Raw genomic sequence first — 27,164 nt, forward strand, 5'->3', positions numbered from 1 at the left:
AAAAATCGACGAGGTGAATAAAATACTAAACTGTAAATGTGGTAGTGGTGATGTGGTGTGTAGGCGTTTTTATTTTATTTTCCTCTTTTGTTACGAGTTCTGTTACTTACACAAAAGTAGTAGGACATCGTTAATACATTTTAGTTCATTTTAATATGAACTTAGCTACTAAATACATATATAGCACATACTTCATACATTATCAATATTTATTTGGGATATATGCATCTACAAACTAGAAGGGGAACGTCTATCTTCATTGTCGATATAATGTCTAAAAAATAATTTTAAAATCGCCCATATTCATTTATATAGGTACGTATATTTTCACGAATATCGTAATAGGAATTAATTGTGTTTGGTTTTGGTGTGTAAAAGTTAATATGAAATTAATTGACCGAATCACGAAGGAAAAACAAAAATGTAATTATAAACCAATTAGACATACTTGTCTAAGCAAAATTGGGCTTTGATAATAATTAATTAATAGGTGTGTTGAAATATTATGACGCCCTTTGATTTTTGTATCGTAAGAAATGGGTAATTCCAATACCTATATGAATACTCTTGATAGATTCATTTTCTTAAAGATTAATTATGTATAATGAAATGACTGACAAGGTAGTGTTAAATGTGTTGTTGAAAATATTAAGAAATAATAAGTGGACAAGTGCGAATTGCTATCAACTGGTTCTGTAGGTATAGGTTTTCTGTAAACATAATTTCTAAGTAGTTAAATATTTTCTTTTGACTAGTTTCAGTGGTATCGGAGATTAACATTTGTGTTAACTTCTTCTGTCTAGGATAACTTAACGATTTTTTGTACTTTTGTGTGGAACGCTTAAAATTATTTAAGTTTATTTTATGCCATTAACTGTATGTACTTTTAGCCTCTTAAAATCCTAATGTAAATTATTTACTATAAATTGTATTTTGTGGTACTTATAATTTATTTGAAAATTATTCAAAAAATATTATATACATACGAATTAATAAAATACCTTAAAACTTAACACCTTATATTATACATGTATTATGTTAGGTAATTCAAATAAGTCATAAACGTTATTAAAAATAGGTAATAAAAATAACTTTTTGACACCAAAAGCGGTATATTTTGATCATTCTTTATATAACTACCTGTTCTAAATAAAAATGACTCACAGTTTCTATTGTTTTGTTGTTATATTGTTGACACCAGTAGAATTAATATTAATTTGGAAAATAAAAAAGTTCTCAGTTAATAAATTAAATGATATTAAAAAAAGCGTTAAGCCATTTATGCTCATATTGATTTATTTTAAATTTATGTTGTATAGTTGTCTTAATATCTATACATATATAGAATCTTTCGTTTTTTTGGGAATCCCTTGGCGTCATAAACGCAGGCATAGGTACCAGTTAGAAAATTCACTATGACGTAAATAATGCTGTTATTATTATCTTATGTGATAAATATCTTATTTATGTTAAACCTTTCCTACCTTTGACGTTAGTTTTATTTTCATTTCGTTAAATTAAATGTTTATATTTTTATAATGAAAGTTACTTTGCATATAGGAATAAAAATACGATTTACGTCTTTATAACATGGATGTGATGGTTAAAAGAGATTTAGCTTTTATCTCAATATTTTTGAATTCATACATATTAAAGACTAACTGTACCGCGCGGTTTCACCCGCGTGGCACTCCTGTTGGTCTTAGCGTGATGATATATAGCCTATAGACTTCCTCGATAACTGGGCTATCTAACACCGAAAGAATTTTTCAAATCGGACTAGTAGTTACCAAGATTAACGCGTTCAAACAAACAAACAAACTTCAACTTTATAATATTAGTATATAGAAGTTAAACTCGAATTAATTTTGAAGGGTGAGCGATTTAGTTTAATGTACGACTGCGGAAGTTCATTGTAGTTTATGCGGTCGGGTTTTACGCGAGTAAATAAAAGATAACTGATGGAAAATATGTTAAAAGGCAAACGTTTAAGTAGGTTATTTATTTATTTTATACATACTACAAAAAGAACCTCATTCAATAAATTAATAATACAACTGCTGTATAATCCACGGATCTAGTTTTGATTTTTCATCCGATATCGAAGAAGATTATCGTTGTAACTTGCAGTACATATGAAAATATATAATCATAAATATAGGATAATATTGACTAATATATTAGCGCTCAGCCTAGGCTCAGGTTCTTGAACACGATTTTTGGAAATTATTCTCTCAAAAAAATAAATTTTAGAATTAATGTTCTAATTCCCGTAGACGAAGTCGTAGACAGAAAGCGATTTACATATTTTTTTTTATTTGATACTCATTTGGTTGAATTTTGATTTATATTGCATCATATTTATTTTAAACAAATGCTTTTCTTTTCCAGGTAAGGTGTTGGTTTTATAATGTGGGTAAGATGAGTTATTTATTACCTAGTTCTATATAAATGTATATTTATTTGCGGTTTACTTCTCTTATAATGTGCAATGAAATTCTAATATTATATCAACATAGCAATATCAACGAATGAACATTATTAGTGTATGTTTTATAATGTTATTAATAAAATAATTGGCTGTAACTAGTAAAAAATGTAACAATGTTTTAATATCACTATCAGGTAATATAATTCAAGGTCATCAAATGTTATCTCAGTAATGTATTTGCTAGAAATCATCATTAAAATGGATATGTCTATATTTTCTAATTACATCTTTTGTTAATAATGTCATAGGTAGATAATTGATAAAAAAATCTGTTTTATTGTAATCTCCAAAAAAGAATTTTTTTCTGTATAAATCATTAAAAAAGACGTTTACTGTATGTGTACAAAAAGTTTTTAATAAATAAATAAATAAATAAATTATCTTATAGATATTATGATAACTGCGAAAAGGAAAAAATAACTATTTAATAAGCCGTGGCTAGAGCGTTAGCTATAATATGTATATGCTACTTTTTAATACGGTGAAACATTTCGTTCGCATGGGAATTTCCTATGACTACGCCTACGCGGGTGAAGCTACTGGCAAGAAGCTAGTAAGATACAGATTTATATACAAGACGAGATTTATGATAGTTCCGTCATTTATGAAACTTTAAACAGAAATTATGATTTAAAATTCTGTGGGTTTTAGTGACTCATATATATTTTTGTATCCATATTTCTATTGCATACGGTTGACTCTTACATTTACGGTTACAGCTGCAGCAGTATTATACAGCTAATTAAAAGCTCTTTTTTGCTCATCGTTCTTTCTTGTCAAGCCCGGTTGAGCCCAAAGTTGTGTAGGTACCTATAGGCCTTTTTAAGTGAATTTTCGCGAAATATAATAAATTTCTATGACGTGTTTGTACATTAAATAGGTATTATATAGTAAAGCCAGTCATGATTGAATTTAATATTTTATCTAAATTACGCTATGCGTTCTAAATAAGACGTTAATGCACTTCCTCGTTATATTAATTTAGTTGATTATCTTATAACATACTCCTAGACATTTTTTATTACAGTCTGGACTCTAGAGTATGTATCATAAATACTTGTTCAGAGCTTAATGTATGAATTGGTGTAAGATAATCATGTATTGTTGATTCCGATTACTATATGACTCATTGAAAGATACTTTCGTTTACAGGTAAAATATTTTTATTCACTACTTCAAATATGATCAGAAATTCAAAACACGTTTGCACTCAGAAATGCATTCCTTCGATCTTAAATTTTAAATTGACGGGCATATGCGTATAATAAATTGTTCAAAATTCAAATGCTAAAAGTAATTCACAATTTATGGTCAAAAAATGCGTATCTTTATGTTAATTTAAATATGCGTATTTAATTTCAATTTTCAAATTATTTTATGCAATAAATAATAATTTTGAATGCAAAATAACATGAAAGTATTTATTAATATTTATACATAAAATGTATATTTTTGTGAAGTCATGAAGGAAGGATGGATGTTCAGAATGATGAGTAAAACTACATTTTTACAAGTAGTAATTATTTACTCCTGATACTCCTATTATATTTTTCCTTATTTACTTCGCTATAAAGCATATAGTTTATGATAATTTCTTTCCTTTACATTGTTTCAATCATGCAAGACATCGTCAATTATGACGCGAGAATATGAAACAGACTTTGAAATTTTATTATTAAATTGATTAAATTTCCTATGTATTAGGCTTCCCTATCATTGATTACAATGATTAGTCGGATATAGTAATTTTCCCATGCGTGCTTATTATCCTAATGTAGTTATGGATTACTCATGGGTTTTCATCCACGCGACCAATTTCCCAATTAAATTCTGGGAAAAATATTCATTTAGGGATTTCTTTATTCTTATTTAATTGTTCTTAACTTACACGTGTACGGGTTGTTGACGTTGTTGTCTTCTCCATCATTCAATCCACAATCCAATTGTTTACACCATCATTATAATGTAGATAGTTTTACGCCTAATTAAGGAAATGTTAAAAAATTGCTGTAATCAACATAATTATAGTATGATTTACTTTTTTATTCTTAAAAGCAGCTTATTTGTTTTTATACGTATTCTATTGTCTTTTCTAACCTTTGCGAGTATGTACAATTTATTATGCTCTCCTGCGTCATTATCATTGTATATTTTATTATGAACAATAGCAGATCAAGAGGTGAACTCTTGTTTACAAAAGTAAATATTCTTTCTTTGCTTAGTTTGGTTATTTAAAATTTGGTGGATCCAAGAGTTTAAAAAAACATGCATTTGTACACAGTATTATAATTTTACTAGAGGTCCGCCCCGGCTTCGCCAGTGGTACATATTTCGCAATAAAAGGTAGCCTATGTCCTTTCTCGGGTATCAAAATATCTCCATACCAAATTTCATGCAAATTGGTTCAGTAGTTTAGGCGTGATTGAGTAACAGACAGACAGACAGACAGAGTTACTTTCGCATTTATAATATTAGTATGATGATAACATTGTGAAAAGAATTGATAATACGTAGGAGAAAGAAATATGTATCTATTCTTTTTTTTATGAATATCAAATAATTTATTGCAATAAATTAGGTTTATTTAAAACAAAAGAAAATTAAGACATCTCAAATGCAATATTTTTTGCATTTGAGATGTCTTAATTTTCTTTTGTTCATCTCAATTGAATATTTCGGTGTAAAAATCTGTAAGATGATCAGTATAAACGTATAACTATCGACTTATGTATATCATTATATAAATTATAAAGCTTTTTCTTCATGACATTGTATCAACTATACTGGTATTCCCCAGTCCTCTTTGATCATATCGGCCGCTTTTTCAGCTATCATTAGCGTTGGTGCATTAGTATGTGCGGCCGGTATTTTTGGTATGATGCTAGCGTCCACAACTCTTAGCTTATCTATACCATGAACTCTTAAACGAGAGTCCACTACAGAACTCGGATCCGTCGCTGGACCCATTTTATTTGTACCACAGTGATGATATATAGTATATGTCAACGTTTTCATTGCACATTTCCAATACGCATCCGAATCGAATTTATAACGAGCGCAAGGAGGTAAAGGTATATCATGTAGCGTGCTATTAAACCTTTGCATCGCTTTAGTACGTGATAGCTGAATTATTTTTCGTATACCTTTTAAAACTACATTTGCGTCGTGTCCCCCATCCGAAAAATAGTTGGCATAAATCAACGGTTTAACATGAGGATCTTTATCTTGTAGCATGATTCGTCCTCTTGATTTTGGAAGTAGAATCATCGGAAATACCATCCATGTGTCCCTATCAGCTATTGGACCGTAAACAATATCATTTACTTTACTGTCTACATTAAAAGCCTTTTGATAATAATTAGAGGATACTGTCGAGCCAGCAGTAAATAACAGCTCTAAATCTGGATGTCCATCGTCTTTATTATCTGGATCCTTTGTGTCTATAAATGCGAGAGCTTCAGTTCCAGTTGGTGCAGATAAAGGACCAGAATGTGTTGTGTAGTATTCCATAACACTTTCCGGGCTTAAAGCCCTCTCGCTTCGAAAAGAGTCGGTTGTGTTGATCACAAATGTTACCCCGCCAGACGCCCAATGATCTTGAAGATTATATCCTACAGGCAAATCCTGGATTGTTGTAATATTTTTTTCTGTTAGATGTTCTCTTGGACCAATGCCACTTATCATCAAAAGTTGCGGAGAATTTATAGCTCCAGCGGACAAGATGACTTCTCTTCTTGCTTTGATTCTATGTTTTTCTCCAGCCCTCTCAAATTCGACACCTAAAACCTTTTTGGTCCATTTGTCGATAAGGATTTTCGTCACCATTGCAAATTTCACCAAATGAAAGTTCTTGCGTTTTTTTATTGGGTGCAAATAACCTCTACTTGCACTGAATCTTGAACCATTTTTTAAAGTGAACTGAATCATGGAATACCCGATTTGTGTTTTACCATTATAGTCGACAATTTTTCCACCTATTTCTGTTCCAGCTTGTACGAATGCATCTGCAAGACGAGTTCTATACCTAGGGTATTGAATTGTCATTGCACCATTAGAAGAATGATATTTTTTATCTTTAGCGATCTCAGGAATTTGCATATTTTCCAATTTCTTAAAATATTTCAAAACACTTTTGTAGTCCCATCCTGGAATTGAATTAAAAATAATATGATGTCAGTTTTTATTTTTTAAAGAAATGAAAAAGGAAATTATTTTTTTCGCAGTATGAACTTTTTAATCTGAGTTTAAAACTGCCTTTAAAAATGACTTAAAACAGACTGTTACGGTTTCACTTATTTCTATTTTAATGTATCTATTACCTAGTATAATTCTGATTAAGAACATTTTTAATTTATCCTATTTAATATTTATATACAGATTTTATACCTGGATTACCAGCGGCTGCCCAGCCATCATAGTCTTTTCTATTCCCTCTCGTATATATCATGGAGTGTAGAACGGATGATCCTCCGACGACTTTTCCTCTAGGCCAGTGGCAGCGTCCGCCCTCCATGCCCTTGCAACCGGCCGCCTGTAATTGGTGAGGTCAATATTAATGACAATAAACTTTGCATAATGTTATAGGGTCCATACGCGGATGTCACATTGATTGGCTTCAGCCAATTCAGATCAATGTGACACGTATTTGCTGATGAGTAACGCAACATTTATAATGACAAAACCCGTGGCTCTCGGAAGTTCGCAATTAACGTGCTGTTTGGCTATAGTGGGAAATACTATGCGTTGATGTTTGGTGACTCTTACTAGCAAGGTTAACAGATTCGCAAGGTTTTATTAGTCTATTGAGATTACCGGAAAATCTTAAATGGTATTAAGATCTACGCGTATTCGTAGAATATTTAATTTGTTTTGGTTATTAATCGATTATTAATAGGGATGTCATCCGTCCACTATAACTGCACGTGGCTTCGCCGGCTTTGTAAAGAACTTAACAAATTATATACTAAAACTTTCCTCAAGAACCATTCTATCTAGTAAAAAAATCTCATCAAAATTAGTTGCTTAATTTTAAAGATTTAATTTACATATGGACGGACAGACAGCGACAGCGACTTTGTTTTATACTATGCAGTGATATTGACCCCAGCATGTTTGCTGCATAAAAGATATTGAACCAATTCGAATTTTATTCAGTTGGAATGCTTTCTTTGTAATACAAGTTCCGCTCACCTTTAAGTGGTCGTCGTATAAAATATCACTAGCCGGTTAATTCCTTCCTTATTCTTGCATATTGCCATATTGTAGCGGAAAAGGGACTGCCCTCTTGGCTCATCTTTTGTTTCAATTGTTCATTTCCTTGTGCGCTTTTATAATATCATCGATTGAATTTTATTGAAGTGCAACTTCTTTAGGCTCGTTGAGACTTGCTAGTAAAATTTCACAGTCACGTCATGGAGTAAGACGACGATTTTGGTATGTTTGAATATTGCCAAAGAAGTTTCACTTGTGAAACGTGTGTTCGGCACCTACGTCCTACACTCCTTTTTTATAGGTCGATTTTGTTTTTATGATTTCAAAATAAAATACGGAAGAAAGGAATAGAACATAAATAATTATTAATTACTTTTTTAACAGAATTTGAGCATTTCATTGTAGTGAATGAATGTTAAAAAAAAATTTGATAATGAAATATGGATCTGTGTAAGTAGTTAATAAATATTAGCTTGGATTTTATAGTTATGCAGTAATGAAAGCACAAAATCTTGTGTTTGCCATAATATATCGAATGAAAATGAAAAAATTAAAAAAAAGTAATGATGAAAAAAAGTATGTGTAATATCAAATTCAAACATGAACTGCAATGATTTGCTAAATACATATTATATTTGACATGAATCAATAATTTTTTCCCATGTGTTTATTTAATATTACTCAACAAGAAAAACCTATTCTTCACTATTTCGTACTCGTAGTATTGTAACAGAATGATTTTGGCATTTCCTTCATAGAATTTATTTTATATTTGCTCTTGAAATTTGCGTGATCATCTTACACAACTAAATATAATAGATATCCCCATAAATCGAACTTACTGGAAATCGCATACGAATTGGCACGCATTGACGTCACGAATATGCTAATGTGACGTTTTGTGTCACTCTGACGTCACAATTGTGAATTTTTCCATTATTCATAGTATGATTAATTTTAAAAATAAACAGAGCTTTAGAAGTTTATCTAAGCTTTCCACTTGGACGAAGTCTAACAATGGATTACGTAGGTATGTTATATCTTATCGATGTTATGTTGATATTACATGTGTTTAGTTGACCGCCTCCTTGGTACAGTGGTTGACGCGTGAGCACCGAGGGGTCCTGCCTGGGTTCGATTCCCGGTGGAGACGAAGAAAAAAAAATGGCTCGGTCTGGTAGGACACAGAACCTATCACCTACTTGTCCCTAAAAAAAATCGATCAGTGAAACAGACGTATAATGCATCTGCCCCTTACCCCACTAGGGGACACGGGACTTCACTTATTACATTAGAGGTATGTTGATGAATACTTACTAAAATACACACGTTTGCTTGTCTGTTACCATTTCACAGGTAAGCCACAGCTCCGAATTTTTCTAGTGGTTTTGTCAGCGTGCTGTATTATCATGTAAATATTTTCTCAATTGCAATTGTGACTTATTGCATTTCATTCAAGATGTTGGCTTAAATAAGTTTTCGTTTAAGTATCGAAAAAGCTCCAACTCTATGAATGTGACCTTTTTACCGTTTGTGACATTTGACTGTTAAGGTCAATAAAAAAACTATCATTGAATTACTTCTTGCATTAAGCTCCACGTGCCTTGAATAGTTTAATGTTAATAAGCAATGACATAAGTACTTGTTTTTGTTAACCATTATTCTAAATAAGTTGTATAGAATTGCATGTCAATTCTCTATTAGCAGAGATCAAGGTTAGTAATACTCACATAAGAATTTTTTAAAGCAAAAAAAACCTATCCATTGTTCAGAATTTAATAATTTATTTATATACCTACTAGCTGTGCCCGCGACTTCGTCCGCGTGGAATAGTGACTGCATAGTAGTTACTACTTAACTTTTATTGAATAAACACGTACTACCATAAATAATTAAAAGAAACTGTTATAATAGTAAAATTTATTACTAAACTGAGCTAAAAAATAAAAAAAAATAAATGCCTAGTTAATTTTCTACGTAAAATTTTTAGGCACCATGGGGGAAGGGAGCAAATTTATTTTTCTTCCTTCTACTCCAGTCAGTCAAGACAATCAATTCACAATAATTCCAAAAGTTTTCAAACTTCGGTCAAGGAAATGTACTTTGGGACGACAATAAATGTAATTTTGCAACCTTTTCGCAGTACGGAACATTGTTAAAATTGCAATTAAATAATTTTTTGCTGTGTGGTCGTGAAAAAAATTCCAAAAGTTCTGCAAACTTGGGGAAGCTTTCGATATAATATTTCATATCACGTATTAAATTTGCAACCAATATCAGTGTATGTCGTCCCAATGTATCACTTGGCCGAAGTTTGAAAACTTTTGGAATTATTGTTCCTGTCGTTCTGGTGATTGGAATTTTTATTTTTGAGATCAACGAATGAAAAAATAGATTTTTCGTAGAAACGGTAGCTCCAAGAAAAAAATCTATTTAAAGTTTTTTATAGATAATTTTATGATCTACAATTTTGGTAAAAGGTGAATATAATATGATTAACTTACCGTCTCGCCGACAATCGCAAAAAACCTATTTTTATATTAATTGTACTTGAATTTTTTTCTTTCCGAATACCAGTATGACGGGAATTTTTAATAAGTATTTTATTTTGAACCAATTTTGTCTGGAGGACAATTTTGGTCGTAGTCGTCGTCCTACATGCAGTAATAATGAAGAATATTTAAACGTCTATACTACTACCTACTATAGTAGAGCCATTTTAATAGGCAACATTTGACAGTTCAACAAAATTCAACAACGTAACCTAGTAACGACGACATAGAATAACATGATATTTCGTTTTGTTAGAACTGCACATTTGCTTAACTTTTTTCAATTACGATTACATATTTATTATAATAATGTCCGATACAAGTAATTTTAAGATTCTTTTTACAGATAAACCATTCTAAACATAATAAACAATCTCTGAATTAAAGAACTGACGTCGCTACAATTTTGTGTCAATAAACTTTTTTTCTTTTTAAATACCAGAGACGTTACTCTAAAAATCGAAATCTGACATCTAGAATCGAATACATTGATTACTTGTGAATAAAAATCATCATAAATTAATAAATGAGTTTCAAGTTCGATTGACAAATGTTTCAAGTCCGTATCGATTAATTCACTGTAATCGATGTTTTTAAGCAGGTTACCTCTCTTCGAATATAAAATTGATAGACTTCAAATGTTGCCTATTAAATTGGCTCGACTATAACTACTAAAATTGTGTATTATAGAAAACTAGAGGTCCGCCCCGGCTTCGCCCGTGGTACATATTCACGTTTTCTCTACATAAGAACCATCCTCGTACTTCAAGGAATATAATAAAAAAAGAATTAAAGAAATCGGTTCAGCCGTTCTCGAGTTATGCGCTTACCAACACATTTTGCGATTCATTTTTATATAATAAGACTAGAAGTATTCCCTCATTAAGTTATAAGGTAAAGTATGTGGGTTATAATAAAATACACATTTTAATACGCACAAAGACATGGGTAATAAACATTACTTTTAATTCAAATAAATAAATAAATTAATTAATTAATTAAACATCAAAAAGTTCAACATTGACTTTGAAACCAGTATGAAGAGTCAGCGAACTTTCCCTTGGTGTCCGAAAGAAATGCAAATAAGTATTGTAAATGTAACACAACAAGCCTTATATAAAGATCGAAAAACGAGCCTTCATCTTTTATTCGTTTATAAATAACTAGCTGCGCCCTTCGGTTTCACTCGCGTGGCTTTACTCCTGTTGGTCTTAGCGTGATGACTTATAGCTTATAGCCTTCCTCGATAAATGGGCTATCTATCACCGAAATAATTTTTCAAATCGGACCAGTAGTTCCTGAGATTAGCGCGTTCAAACAATCAAACTCTTCAGTTTTATAATTATAGTATGGATTTAAAAACTTAGCAACGGCTAAACTCCTATCGTCTATGTTTAATGATGTTTACGGATGTATATATCTTTTTAATTCAGCAAGACTTAATTCGAACAAAACAAACCAAAATTCGATGGTAACATTTTTTCAGACCTTGAAATTAATAATAATGAGAGATCAACATCGTGATGCTATTAGGGTTCCGTAGCCAAATGGCAAAAAACTGCAGAATGAATACTGAATACTTACTATACTATACTATACCTATAGAATGGTTTACGCGAGAGACATTTCCAAAATGCTGAAATGCGTCCCCATGTAACTATCTTCCCATATCCTCAACTTCTCATTTAATCAACACAAATATAAAAATAAGAAATTAAAGTAACGACATAATATCATAAAAACAGGATTGTACGGAACCCTCGGTGCGCGAGTCCGACCCGCACTTGCCCTGTTTTTATATCTAAAAAGTAAAAAGTACCTAAGCACCGTTACTATGGATAAACCAAAACACTTAATCTCTTTAGAAGTACGGTGCACAGAAAAAACCCACACAAAATAAGGTACCTACGTCAAATACTCAAATTAGACCCCTTTTTTCTGCGTTTTCTTTCATTACATTGATTTGTATGGATGATTGATGGCTGAAATTCATTATTTAGTTCTTTAGCAGTATGACGTAAACAAAAAATACTTATTATTATTAGTCTTAGTTGTTTTCATTTTGTTGTTGTATAAATTTATAATTATTTAATTAATATAATGTTGTTGTATATCTTATCAAAATTGGATATAAAATGTACGTGAAAGGATGTGTTTTGAATTCTTGTATATTCTTCTTTTTTTCTTAAGTTGCGTGCTCCGGTAAAACCAGAAAAAAAATACAAAAAACAGGGTTCAGTACCACCATGAAATTATGCACCTTTTTTAAACTCTACTGTACACTTTATCAGATACGTAAATTATGTATCGTTAATATTTCTTGAAAATTTTTGAATTCATACTTTCTTGAACTATTTGTTTCTTTAAGATACAATTTTATAGATTCTCACAAAACGCGCGTAGATGATACTTTATCGTTATCATCGATAGCTCAAAATACGTAAAAGGAAATATTGTGTCGGTTTTATAAATCGTCAGCCTCGTGATAAATATTTGTGTTATATGAATACAAGTGCAATATGTTTGTTACAAACATATAGACACACGTTTTGAACTTTTTTAGGGGCCCCGTTGGCGGAGTACAGCCAGATTGTAATATCTAGATATTGTAATATGTATCTATAATGTAGCTATTGGTTATGTTTGCTGCAAATCTAAAAGAATACAATAAAATGTTATTTCGCTTATATTATTATAAAATCGTTTAGTGTATCATGAGGTAAATCTTAGTGATTTATATTGAAGATCGGGTCACGGCGTTGTGGTAGCCGTGATGGCATCTTTCGTGTATTGTATGTTAGGACTAATTTATCTCCTTGACTTGGTGTAAGCTTGTATTTTAAGAGTATTCTATCGATTTCAAAGATTTTATACCATTAGGAAAACTCTAAACAAGATTCAGTCGGATACTATAGGTATTGTGAATTTGACTCTACGAATTATTATTTATCAATTATTTAACTATCATACAATCATCATACATATCAACATACTTATACAAGGTGGAAAAACAATTGCAAAGAAGGAAACATACATGCTTAAATAACTTTAGTTTTAAGTTAGTTAATAATTGCACTTTTAAATAATATTTGAAAGTTACGTTATAGGTACGCGTTTACCTAGGTTGTAAAAATAATATAAAGGATATTATAGAGGATATAAAGATGTATGAGGGAATAGATGATCCTTTACCTATCACATAATATTATAATCTGTGCCTCCAGTGAATAAGGGAGTAAGACGAGTTATTCCCTTTGGTTTTTATTGCACCATTGGATTCAGCTCGTCAAAATACACAACATATCAAAAGGACATATCTCTAGCTGCATCCTAACCCATTTTTTCGAATGACCCAAACGGTATAAGTAGGGTGTGATTAACGGTATAAGTTACCTTATCCATCATTTTAGGCAATCGCAAAGGAACTATTCGTCTCGAGTCAAAATAACCCACGAACACAAGGACGTATGTGTAGTTATACTTTTTGAATAAAGACATAATTCATTTTGTTCCATCCGTGCTAACACTATTTTAGTATATAAACGCATTTGTGTCATTTTTCTAACATGAGCATAAAGGAACAACTCTTAGTGTCATTGGTTCAAGTGACGACATGAGACAGTTTCGCATTAATGCCGTGTTGTAATTGGTCTATTTGAATACTGCACGGAAACAACAGACACTATTTCTTTTTGCTTAATAATATTTTTCAATCGTTTTTTCAATAAATATGCAACAATAAATCTTTATATTTAAAAAAAAAGGTATTTATCAATCAACTTGGAATACTAATAATATTTCTATGGAAATTAACTATTTTTTGCAATAGATAAAAATACAGTTTTAATTAACACATTAAGTGCATTTAATGATTTATACTCTTTGTTTATATAAATACAGAACGATAATTGAATTATCTAAAAAAGCCAACAAAAATGTTAAACTTATATTTTCTTCTTTTAATTGGGTAAGTTTTCTAAAAAATAACTAGTTTTTAATCTTTTTTTTAATTTAATCTAACCAATAATACTATAATTATAGACGCATAGAAAAAAAAATTATAACCAGTCTTGTAGAGTCTCTTCAAGTCGTATTTGCATCCAAGGCACCTTCAAATCTGTGCTTAATTTTTTCATAAAATCTCTGCGGCTCATTGTTTTTTCTTTATTTATCTATATTATTTTGATATTATAAGATATAGAAATTGTTAAAATTTCATATCATGCCGTAAAATATCGCCACAGACCACCTATAACTTTCCCTGTAAGGTAACTGAACATACAGGAATATGGTTTTCGAGCTTCTCTTAACTCTTTATAGTGCTTGTATCCTCAATGTATAACACATATTCGTTTATAACCACCAGACAACATCTCAGCCACCCAATCCTCTTTCTTGGAGTCCAAATCCAGCGGAGGACAACAGTCATTTACTAAAATTGAAGGTTTTTCGTCCTAGTGTTAAAGTTTTCTGGATCCTATTTTATACTCAATATATAGTATATAATACCTACTATATCATGTAAAACGTGACTTGGAAAAAAAAATATTCACATAAATCACAAAATAATTTTGCCCAAAAGCCCAATTATACGTCAAAATGACGTACAACATCCACTTTACTACAAAATGGCGGAATTTACCGGGAAGAGCCAACTATGTACTGCTAGGTCTCGACGGCTAATGAGTTGTTTCTGGATTTCGAAGTGATTCGATGGTAAAATTAGAAAAGACAAAGATATTTCGCCGCGGTGTACATCAAATTTACGTAGATTGGACTTCAAGGGTTAAATGCATAAACACCTAAATGTTGTTTTGTTTTTATTATATCTAATAACGTTAAAAAATCCGTTGATTTCACTCGTTTTTCAAGCTACATGCATGGTTGTTCCACTAAAAGACTTCAATTGAGTCATAAAGTACACAAATTTCAAGCATGATAAGTCGCATTATTTCTATAAAACCAAAACTGGCAATAATATAAGTCGTGTTATGCGACTATGAACATAGTGCTTTAGGGCATAAGTCGTTATATTGCAAAGAGCAAAAAAAAAATTATGTGAATACATTGAGTTATTCCATGAAGTACTCGTTCATAAGGCCACAACTACAAAAAAACACGAAAAAAGTATATTTATGGGGTTGTTACAATATCTGTCTATATGTAAAACTAAAGTCTAACATCATATCTTACCCACACAAGCTTAAAAATTTGAAGTTATAAAGATTTAGTGTTGTTAAATAGTTTTTTGTCTCTCCTGAAAAGTGCTGTTTTTGAGTTATTCCCTTATTCACTGGAGGCACAGTATTGATACATAAAAAACGAAAATTTGTCTGTGCGTTCTTTATAGAATCGTAAACTATGCATTTGATCATGTGACGCAAATGCCGTCGGCCGTGCCGCCGGCATTTGCGGTGGCATTTGCGATGGCATTCGCGATGGCATTCGTGATGGCATTCCCGATGGCATTCGCGATGGCATTCGATACACACGAAAAAAGAAAATAGCTGAGGCTTCTATGTTACATGAACTGTAAGAAAAATGACCACCCAATATCTTATTACACTTTTGTTTTACGTTACACGTTCTGTAGATTTACGTGTCACGGCCATATTTTTTTGAGTTGTAACTCAAAAAAATATTGAGGAGTGCACAGCTAGTTTAATCAATAAAGAATGAACAGTTAAAGATTACTTCATTTGATTTAAATTAAAATCCTCTTAGCTAATAGAATGATTGCTATTACGACTGCATTTGTTTGACTTTTCCTCGATATAATAAGCTACTCGAGCGGAATTTTAATAGGAATCGAGATACTGACCCTAAGGTTGCCTTGAACGGTGGCACGTCCTGAATCCTAATGCACCATCATGGTTATAGTATTTGATAATATAGGTGATAATACATGTGTCTTTCCTTTCTAAAGTATAGAATGATTTGACGCGATATGTGACTCATTTTTGGGAAGCACTACTTATTAAAAACAAGGTTTGTATTTTCATATTAAATATACATATATTTGAAAATACGTAGCTCTATTAATATCAAAGCTCTATGTTTGTTCTCTTTAATAAATATGAATGTTAGATAATGAAATTTACGCGCTCCTTGCGTTTCGACGTAGCAAATGTTGTTGAATAGATGTTAGAGAATCACATTTAGACCCGATTTCACCAATATTTTCTAAATCAGAGATTTATTAATCGAGCTTCAAAATAAACATGTATTTTAACATCGTTGTCAACTCTTCAGGTCCCAAGAAGGAAATCTAACAGCCGTTTATCAAATCGACCTTTAACTGAGCGACTCACGAATCATTCATTCGTATTTTAAACCGCCCGAAACAAAATGTCATAGTTGACAATGCCATAGTTTCGCACATTAGGGCTATTTGTTCTAGTTGTATAATAACTGTCATGTTCGGTAATTCGACTAAATCGAGATGTTCTGATACAGTACAAAATTTAATAATCATGTAGTAACTTTTACGTTTACTGGTTTATATGTCAAACGATTTGGTCGTTACCATGGTTACAAATGTTTGATGTTATTTGGAGATTGTTTTGTTGTGATTTTTCTTGTGTTATTTTAATTTTATTTTGAGTTGAATAAATACAATAATGTTGAAGAAAAATCGCGGTTCAATTTCACTTGGTAGAAGGTAAACTGGATCTGGTTGAAATTACGAAAAAAAATTCGGAGTCCGAAGGAAAGTGGAGAGATATCTCATACTAGAAGAGCAATTAACAAGAAAAATAAAGACAAAGATAAAAGAAAGCAGTAAATTAATAGTAAATTCTTGTTCGTAATAACCTAGTATCTAGTTGTTATAACCAATTTATTGAATGATGTTGATAGGTACAATCTAAGGGTACAATAAAAATGTTTTATAAAAACACAAGTTTTATTTATTTAGGTAACTAACATGAAAAATTACATATTTCTATAAAAATATCACATTTAAATTAAATTAGGATCATCATCATCGTCAGCCCATATACATTCTCACTGCTGGGACATGGGATTGGTAGTGCTAACTTAAACTTAAACACGGTAAGGGATCAGGTTATTATCCACCACGCTATCTTATGATATGTCGGTTTCCTCACAATGTTTTTCACCACTGAGCCATCACTGCACTGCACTACAATAAGCAGTTGGTCTGTAGGTGAAACTGATTGATTCCTAAAACAGAATTTAAAATTAAGATAAGTAGGTACATTTCATAATCATGAGGAGGCCTGAGCCTTACCTGAGTAGTGGTGAAGTTTACATTTGAAGTACCTATATTGGTATTCAATACTAGATTTGACATGACTCACAGGATTATTATGGTTTAATTGAAAATATATCAGTATGTAGGAAGGAACCTTATATGCACATAAATATAAATATTACCTCACGAGATAGTTTTACTTACAGATCCGACGGTTATTCGAGTTTATCTTCAATTAATTGCAATACTTCCAAAACCGATTGTTTTGATAAACGAAATCTTGTACTAAAATCAACATCATCATATTCCACGAAACAATGACGACCTCTTTATAAATTCTGGGCCGTCGCGTTCGCACTATATAATCCAAATTATACAAATCATCCAACTCATCTTCATTTTCAAAAATAAAATAGTATGCAGAGTCCATCTTGACAGAAAGAAAACATCAAATCATTTTTTCTAATCGCTTGTTTAAAATTTAAAGAGCCTCTATGCCAGTAATTAAATATGATGCCGTGTTAAGGAAACTAAGCCTCGATTAGGTCATGGTGGGACACTCTCTTACATTGATGTCCCGTTAAAAGAGTTAACAACGTGTTAAACTAACTAACAGAGCTTGGTGAAACTGGGCCTTAGAAAATGGAATTGACAAGACTCTTACGTTATAGAAAAAGATAAATATTATAATATGTCAATTCTAATTATATAATTTAGAATTTGAAAAAAAAACAGATTTATCGCTGGTGAAGTTTTATTTTCGTCGATATTCCCAAGTGTTAAGTGATTAGTGACCTCTTCAGTTCTGAAATATGTTCCATATATTATAATCATTATCGTTATTACCATGTATTAATTAAAATATTTTTTCCCTTATTTTTAACGAAATGTCTGCTTTCAGTAGATATTATATAGAATCTGTGAGTGACATATGACAGTGTTTAACCTTTTCTAGATTTTCTATTATCCAGTATTATTTGAAGAGAATAATTGTGTAAACATTCAAATGTAGTAATATGTATAGTATTATGTTATCTGTGGTAATATGATGCTAATTGTTAAATCAAGAAAGTGGTTTTGATGTAACGCTCATATTGTGTTAATTTAAATCGCAGACATGACTATAAAAACCGGCACAATAGGCGATAATTCAAATGTTTATTTAATATCTTGAATAAAGAAAAATGCATATTATTTGTGGTTTGTGTTGAGTAAACATTACATATAAGTAAGTATTATTTTAAAGTTCTGGTGGATGATTTGTTTATCTTATATGTCAATCATATTTTAAATAGGATCGGAATTAGGAAATATTTCGGCTGCTTAGATAAACAAAAGTTTAAATGAACTTTTAAACTAATATAATAGAGTGGAAACATTTCATTTCATAAATAAAAGCGCCTTCTTATAATTTCTTGTTTTTAATTTCTTAAAAAATATTGTTTTTATACGCAGGAGGAAGTATTTGCTACTTAAAGTAAAATTGTACAGTTTTATAATATTTGCACAATTTTTACAGTGTGAAGGTCAATGACATACAATTAGATAGCTAAGGTCCATCTGATTATGAGAAAACGCGTTAATTCATAAAAAAAAATCACATATATTGTAACAAAAATAGTACAGTGATAATAATAATTATATAATAATATACCTAATTTGATTTTTTAGTGTGCAGCTTATATGGATAGATATATGTACACATATATGTACGTATTTACAACAAAACTTGACTTCAATAATATTATTGAAGTCAAGTTTTGTTGTAAATAAATTTATATCGGAAAATATTGTAGCAGGATTTTGGTTATTTTCCGATACAACTTCTCTATTATATATCCAGGTCGAGGGTTCGATTCCCACCCGGGGCAAATATTTGTGTGATGAACATAAAATAGATGTTTCCTCTGTGTCTGGGTGTTAATTATGTTTATCAGCCATCGTCATAATAATATCATCATCATAATATCAGGGGTTCCATAACACAAGCGAAAGCTAAGTATGGGATCAGCCCCCCTAGCCAAGTGGCTTTCTGTTAGCGTAGCGTTCAATAGAATAGACTACGAATGTATGAGATTGACGTAAGCTAAGTAAGATAAACGTATCTACAGCTTACGTCAATCTCATACATTCGTAGTCTATTCTATTGAACGCTACGCTAACAGAAAGCCACTTGGCTAGGGGGGCAGATTGTGCCGTGTGTGAAAATTGTCCTGAAATATTTATTTATTTAGTTTTATAAATACATGAACACAGTATATCATCAAATACAATAACGCTAGATGAAAATAATATTACTATAAACACATTGATCGGTAGATTTATATGTCGCTCTATCTCGAAGAAAGTATTATATCGAAGTATTTTTAATTTTTTACTATCTTTTTTTTTGCTTTATGATAATAATTTGTATACACTGAATACTATTAAAAAAAAAAATTCTATTTTTAAGGCCAAATAAACGACATTGTGTTGTGTAACTAAAAAGTTGGGAAAATGAATACAATAGGATATAAATTTAATATTTAACCTATACATATTTAATTTAACACAATAAGAAGCCAATTTTAATTGAAGACAAAACGATTTAGATACGTCAAACAAATTACAGGAACCTTTAATGTGTATGTGTGTGTTCAATTTTATGTTGAATCATGCTAGATTTGCGTTATATTTACTTGCATTAAAAGTGTTGTTTTGTCTTCGTTAAGGTCTATAGACACTGCCTGTTTTTATTTATTTTTTTATCTATTTTATAGTTCTCGTGAAATGGTTAACTTTTTCATTCGTTTTTCAAACCTTCAACGTCCGGGTCAATCACGTATAGTCACCTACTGGCAATCTGTTGGATGTTTTTATTTTTAATAGCTGTTGGTATTTCTTAGTACCTAGTGGTATTTAAGTGTATCTACGATAACTGTTTTAACTTCTTTGTTTCTTAGTTGCACCATGTATATTGAAGTTATGTTAAATTTGTACTTCTTAGCTCTTCTTTTTGTACTCCAAAATAAACAAGGTTATCCGTTAGTAGTTACATTTTATAGACAACATTTTGTAGAAAATACGAGGTGTAAGACCTATTTTTTTATCTTTGTTTGTTTGGATTGGAATGTTTTTAATTTTTAGTAAGTTCGAGTGCCGGTCAGTGAAAAATGGATCTTTCATCTTCGAAAATCTTTAAATGCAGTACTATTTCTTTAAAAAATGAAGGATTGTTTCATTTCAGAAAAATATGCCATCTCCATTATTTCAAGTAGATTTCCCTCCAGGGATAAAATTTCCTCTCTGTACATGTTTAAGGAAGACGAGTTTCATATTATTATATAATATAAGGCCGTATGTTATACTATGTAACAAATCAAATCAAGAGCTCGCATATTAATGAGTATATACAAAAAGACACGTACACTATAACCTTTTTCGGACACACCCAATGAACCTCGTCGATCGAAACATGCTGGACATGATGGGCATCACGTAGACATAATATGTCTAATTTCACCTTTGATATTGATTAGGACAAGAAAGATAGGAGCAATTTGTGTATTCTAATACTTATTATAATACCCATACCGTTAATATTTTTAGTTTTTACTAACGTTTTAGGTACTGTCTACTTTTTGTTATTGAAGAAGTTGTTGTAAGTATATGAAAACATATGTGTGAATTTTTTTTTTTTTACAATTTTGTTAAATGTGACCGTAAATTTTGGCAAAAATGGACGTATTGAAGTTTGTTATGTTTGTTCTTTAACGTGAAAACGGCTGAAAGGATATGGATGAAATTTAGACTATTTTTTAATTTTAATCGGAGTCCGATGTGAGTGAAGCAGTGGGATTAGGTTGATGATGGTACAACAGTATTTAGTTCCGTATTTGTTTACATAAAAATTAAAGCATGAAAATCGCATAAAATCCAATGCAAATTATCTCGTGAAGCAATAAATAATGATTTGAGTTTTGTGGTCAAGTGTTCCGCGTATCTAGCCTTATTTAAACAACTCATGCTAAGAAGTTTGGGTTTCAAATCAAATATATTATTAAAAAAATGCGCGATCTGTCCCATAAATTTGATAGCTTTGCGGTCTAATACCGGAACTGTTTTTGTAAAATGTAGATATAAATGACTGGGTATAAATTTAATAAATTATATTTTTAAAAGGTTAACGTCGCGGTACCTTATTGAAAGAAAAAAACGTATTAAAAAAAACAACTTTTCAATTCGATTAAAGTATCTAATTGAAATATTTGGGTTCAGACTACAATACAAAGACTATTTCCTTAAAAATGGGATTTTTTTCATCAATACGTACATACACGTGAAATAAACAGTTTAAACAAACGGAAAAGCCTTAATTTTCAAATTTTTGAACATTAATAGTAGCATGTTCGCAATTAAAATATCATCATCATAGAAGGAAAAAAGATTTTATAAGAGATCCGTTGTTTTCTTAAGAATACACTTAAAATGTAATCTACATACAATTTGATAGATTTGTAAAATAATTTCAATTTTAAATACTTTATTAAACGTAACATTTAGCTGTGAAAATTTTATTATATCTGTTTAAATTGTCATTCGATTTTTAATACGAAACTAATAGAAGCATTCATACCGAAAAATAAAATTTACTCATTTTCTTTATTATTTTCTGTTTTATTTTTGTGTAGTTATAGCACAGATTAGATACTAGGTTATAGGTAGTCTATGATATCAAGTTCCATATTTATAGCTTTGGTATAGGTCGATTTGTCAACGTCGATTTCTGTTGTCCTTATGTATAGAACACTTGATAGAACACAATTATGGCTGAAGATCTGGATCTCTTTTCATAGTTATTATGTACGGAAGTTTTTACAAAAAACTAGATACAGATTAAGATTTACACGATATATAATAATATGAATAGTTTGAACATAAATATCAACATAATAAATAATATTTTACTTCTATTTTTACATAATAAAATGTTGTAGTATTTATTGTGTATATTATAAAAAGATGTAACTACTGTTTTTTTTTAAGTGGTTTTATTTTTTGTGTAAAAAAAATGCTGTGTCATCTACGTAACAACGTAAGGTATAAAGATAATGGTTTGAATAAAAGTTTGTTAAGTAATTAGAATTACTTATAACATTTCTTCCCAATTTTTTATATTTGTCACACTATATTTATGAACATGCACAAAAATAATACAAAAATAAAGAACACAAGCGCACGCAAATTATTATTATTAAAATCTTAAATTGTTGCATATTATGAATGAGATTAAATACGAAAATAAACCCAAAGTTATTTTTAATTTCGTTAAGAATAAATATAAGTTTACAATCGATATAAATAGACCTACAATGTTTCTTGATACCTACTATTTTTATGCAAATATACAGTTTTCGTTCAAGACTCGTCGAGAAATATGAATATAATCTGTATTCATTAATAATAACTTAATTTATTCGAACAAGTTATTTCTATATGACAAACATATTTTTTTAAATACGGTTTAACAGTTTCACCCACTCGAGATTAATTGATCCTGACAGTAAATGATTTAATAAGTTCGTTATTATTAATCACTAGCTTTCCACCCGCGGCTTCTCCCGCGCAGTCAAGGATAAACCTGCATAATTCCCGTTCCCGTGGGATTTCCAGGATAAAACCTATCCTACGTCCCGGAGTAAAAAGTAGCCTATGTCCTTTCTCGGGTATCAAAATATCTCCATACCAAATTTCATGCAAATTGGTTCAGTAGTTTAGGCGTGATTGAGTACCAGACAGACAGACAGAGTTACTTTCGCATTTATAATATTAGTATGGATTTATTAAAATAATTATAGCAAATAATAAGATTTCCTCTTAATTCTCAGATTTTCTATGTAATACGATCATTCAATTGTAATGCGTTCTCAATATTAAATTCTTTGCGTACGTATACTTTCCGAGTTTTATTCAATTATTTATTTTTTAGGTTTTCGAGTATTTTGTAGAGATTCATATAATAATTATTAAATGAATAAACATTAAGGATTTTAATATTTTATACTCCATTGTATCTACTTTGTACGTTCATGAAGCTACACTGATGTGATTGATGAAATTTGGTAATAAAAATAACTAGGTACGTTGAAAAAAAACCGACTTCAAAGACGGAAAAGTAAAAAATAAAAAGAGATTATTAAGATTTGATATTATTAATTACTACATATTATTTAGATGTGCTGTTTATTAAATGATTGATGGTTAGATGTCGGTGCCAAGCCAATGTAAAACTTACCGGCTTACACGGGCTTAATACTTAGTGCTTAGTGCTTGTCATGTTAACTGCAGGGACACCTGCCTGCTATGAGAGCATAGTCTAATACATGTATTTAAAAAATATGTGTTAAACTATGCTCTCTGACTAAGCTAATAATACCTTTAATTTAAAACAATTACCTGTGGCTCAGTACGATAGTTCCAGTTCGCTTCAGTGAACTGAATCAAGGTAGCAAGTAAAGGGATGTCCATGAAGGAGAGCTCTGGTCCTCCAGCCTCGATCAGCAATACCTGTAATGTTATACTATTATAGATTACCTACAAAATGTAATGCTTTATGTAGGTACTTCGTACCTACTGAGAAACACAAGTCTAAGGCTGTTTATCCACCAATAATGTGCGAGGATGTGTGACATTATTTGGTGGAAAAACACCCTTAAACTTATTATTCTATGCTAAAGGCTTCGTAGAGGAACATGCTGTTCATTAGTGCAAACAGATTGAAAATCGGTGCAGTAGTTTGACTTTGTTTTACTTCTCCGTATATGAAGATCAGGGTCAATGAGTAGAATTAATATTTTTATAGAAAATGTGATAAATTATATTTCATACGCTATAATAATAAACATATCAAAACGTTTACAGTTCGTGAAGCACGGAAAAATCGTAAAAATAAAACGACTCAGTTTTCAAACGGCGTTTTTGTCTCTGATTCTAATCTTACTATTATATACACACTTGTTTTCAAAGTTAACGATATTCTTATGTAATATAATGTAATTAATATTTTTGTTAAAGCTAACAATAGAACAGATTTGTATTTTAGAATCCTCAGACTACGTGCTTGGATTTTTACTGGGATATATTTTGCGTGTTTAAATGAACTATTACAATAAATTATTATGTCATTTATTAGTGCGAATTTTATCAAGGAGTTCCAAAATGATGGACTGAAATAGATATACACTCACAGTATACACTAAATAGAAAAAAATTACTAATGTCTAAAATTGATTTGTTTTGCATTCTAACCATAAAATAACACAGTCTGTGAAGGCCTTTTTATTTTTTATTTTTTTTATAGTGGGGAAATCTTCCAAAGATACCCACGGCCCCCGGGGAAGGAGCCGTGGGTTATGTCGGATTCTTACCGACAGTCTGTGAATTGTCTGTGTTTCATATTATTAAAATATATGTTGCAATAGAGTTCAAAAACATATCATAAAATATAACAACCTTGTCTTCAATAGTTAGTTATTTATATCCGAGGCCAATACGAAAACAAGGGGTTTTCTGATGTTGTAAAATAGGGACATTGGACTACCGAAGGACATTATAAATGTAATGTGAAGTTCATTGTCACATAGTTAATGAAAATAAACTATAATAAACATTCTTATAATACGGGTGACCTTTAAAGACAAGTAATGTGTGGCTTTAGATCCTGGTTAAGGGATTAATTTAGTTCGAATAGTTGCTATAGTCACAACAAGGCGCCTTAGGTATATTTTGGTCTGGTCTATATTTGCATACACGTTCATTCCTTGATAATAATTATTACTTCTACTGGTTTCTCTTGGTCAAAGCAAATTAACAATGAATTTTTATCAATCACTAATTTATATTGCACTGTTAATTATAAATGCAGGCATTTTAGAGTTAAAGCGACGAAACACAGCTTTTAGTAGAGATTTGAATGTGAATAATGGGAATAACATTATATCACGGTAAATAATAGCCTATTCTACTCTATAGGTATACTCTTATCTCTAGGTATACTATTTCGAAGAAAAGACAAACAAGAAGATAAAAAAGCCCTTACTTTTCTAAATATATCATCGAAGTATCTAACTCTTGTGTAGAATTACACGAGAACACTTTACAAGTAAAGTAAACAATATCAAACAATTACCTTAAACTTTTTGACTTCTGTCAATCGATTGGCCAGCACGCAACCGGCGGAGCCTGCGCCGATGATGATGAAGTCATATTCTTCGTTCAGAACCTTGGCATCGGGCGGTTCACTGGACAGAGAATCTGATACGTCATGGATTAAACCGGTGAAAGCGCTCAGTATATCGCCTCCTGTTCCCTTAGATAGCAGGAGACTGAGGACACTGCAAAAGTTTTATTAGATTTTATTACCTGCACCTGTATGTTTGTAAGCTTATTTATTGTGTCCGATTCATATAAGTCAAATTTTGTTTATCAAGGATCGGTGATGATGCAATGGTTGCATGATTTACCTTATTAAAGCGTGTTTGTTAGTTTTTTTTAAATAATTTTATTTATTTTATGTGTCTTATAAAATTGCATGATATTTTGTAAAGATGCAGTGTTGATTATTGTTTTTTTTGCTTAGAATAAAAACACCGATATATACACAAGAAAGATCTATGTGAAAAACCTTTGTATTTTGACTGTCTAATCCGTAGTCGAGAAATAATTATTCTTTCGTGTTAAATTAAAGGAAGGAACAATGATTTATAAAGAAGACTTGTTTTGTGGAGATTTTTTTTGTAACTCCATATTTCTAATCATATGGCAACCTACATAGGAATTGATTATAAGTCTGGTCAATAAAGTTACGTTAAGTATTACTCTTGTTTTTTTGGTTAAATTTATCTGCGTATTTCTGATTTACTAAAACACATGATCAATGAATGTGTTAGAACTATGTTAGACACTGTTTTGTTATTTACTAAATATATTTTCTGTATGTGTATGACGGCGCCACCGTCGAGGTTTTAAAAAATAACGAACGGCGATCCGATATAAAGCAGCGCGTACATCTACATGTGCAATAGATAATATACATTATATAAATAATGGAAATATAGACTTAACTCGAAACACTTTTATATTAATAACACTTTAATCATGCCTATTGTTTTCAATGTAAGATCCCACCAAGCATGAAGCTTGCTTCGAGAAAATTCCATCTGGGTTCGTTTACGTGTTCGTTTATGTATGTACTTTTATACTTTTTTTAACTTTTTTAATACTCACTTTACGTAAAATTTTCCGAATAAAAATCGCTATGATTTCTAAAAGATATTAAAAAATAAAAGTTTGAAAAAATCTAATCGTGGTGCGGGATTATTTAGGCCCGCGCTTTTGTATTAAAAAAAAAATAAAAATAAATACGTATTAAAAATATTCATACTCATCAGAATATAAAACTATTCCTCGTATAAAAATAATAGGAAATAAGTTAATACCTTTCCACTAAGACGTTAAAAATTGATAAAAACGATAGAATTGATATGCTGTAGCCATAAGTTTAATTAGCATTCCTATTTTATCCAGAAAGAATATTATTATTGTTTAAATTATATACCTTATCGTTAGGAAGTGGTTGTACCGCATTTCAATGTGTAATTTATATTTTAACAAAATTAAAACTAATTAAACACAATGTTCACTCAATAAATAATAA

The 27,164-nt window shown here is 30.7% G+C and overlaps 2 protein-coding genes across 2 annotated transcripts in view; one reads left to right on the forward strand and one right to left on the reverse strand.

Moving 5' to 3' along the window:
* The window catches only part of LOC123700111 (flotillin-2), a 214,564-nt gene that overhangs the window by 44,740 nt on the left and 142,660 nt on the right, over positions 1-27,164 (forward strand). The gene's annotated exons all lie outside the window — the stretch shown is intronic.
* On the reverse strand, positions 5,164-27,143 carry LOC123700108 (glucose dehydrogenase [FAD, quinone]-like). The gene is made up of 5 exons (XM_045647235.1): positions 27,066-27,143; positions 25,638-25,842; positions 23,906-24,016; positions 6,878-7,022; positions 5,164-6,636 (listed from the first exon to the last, which is right to left on the reverse strand). The coding sequence occupies exons 1-5, from the start codon at positions 27,092-27,094 to the stop codon at positions 5,270-5,272; spliced, it is 1,857 nt and encodes a 618-aa protein (XP_045503191.1). The 5' UTR covers positions 27,095-27,143; the 3' UTR covers positions 5,164-5,269.

The sequence above is a fragment of the Colias croceus genome, chromosome 19 (assembly GCF_905220415.1).
Source record: "Colias croceus chromosome 19, ilColCroc2.1".
Classification (NCBI taxonomy): domain Eukaryota; kingdom Metazoa; phylum Arthropoda; class Insecta; order Lepidoptera; family Pieridae; genus Colias; species Colias croceus.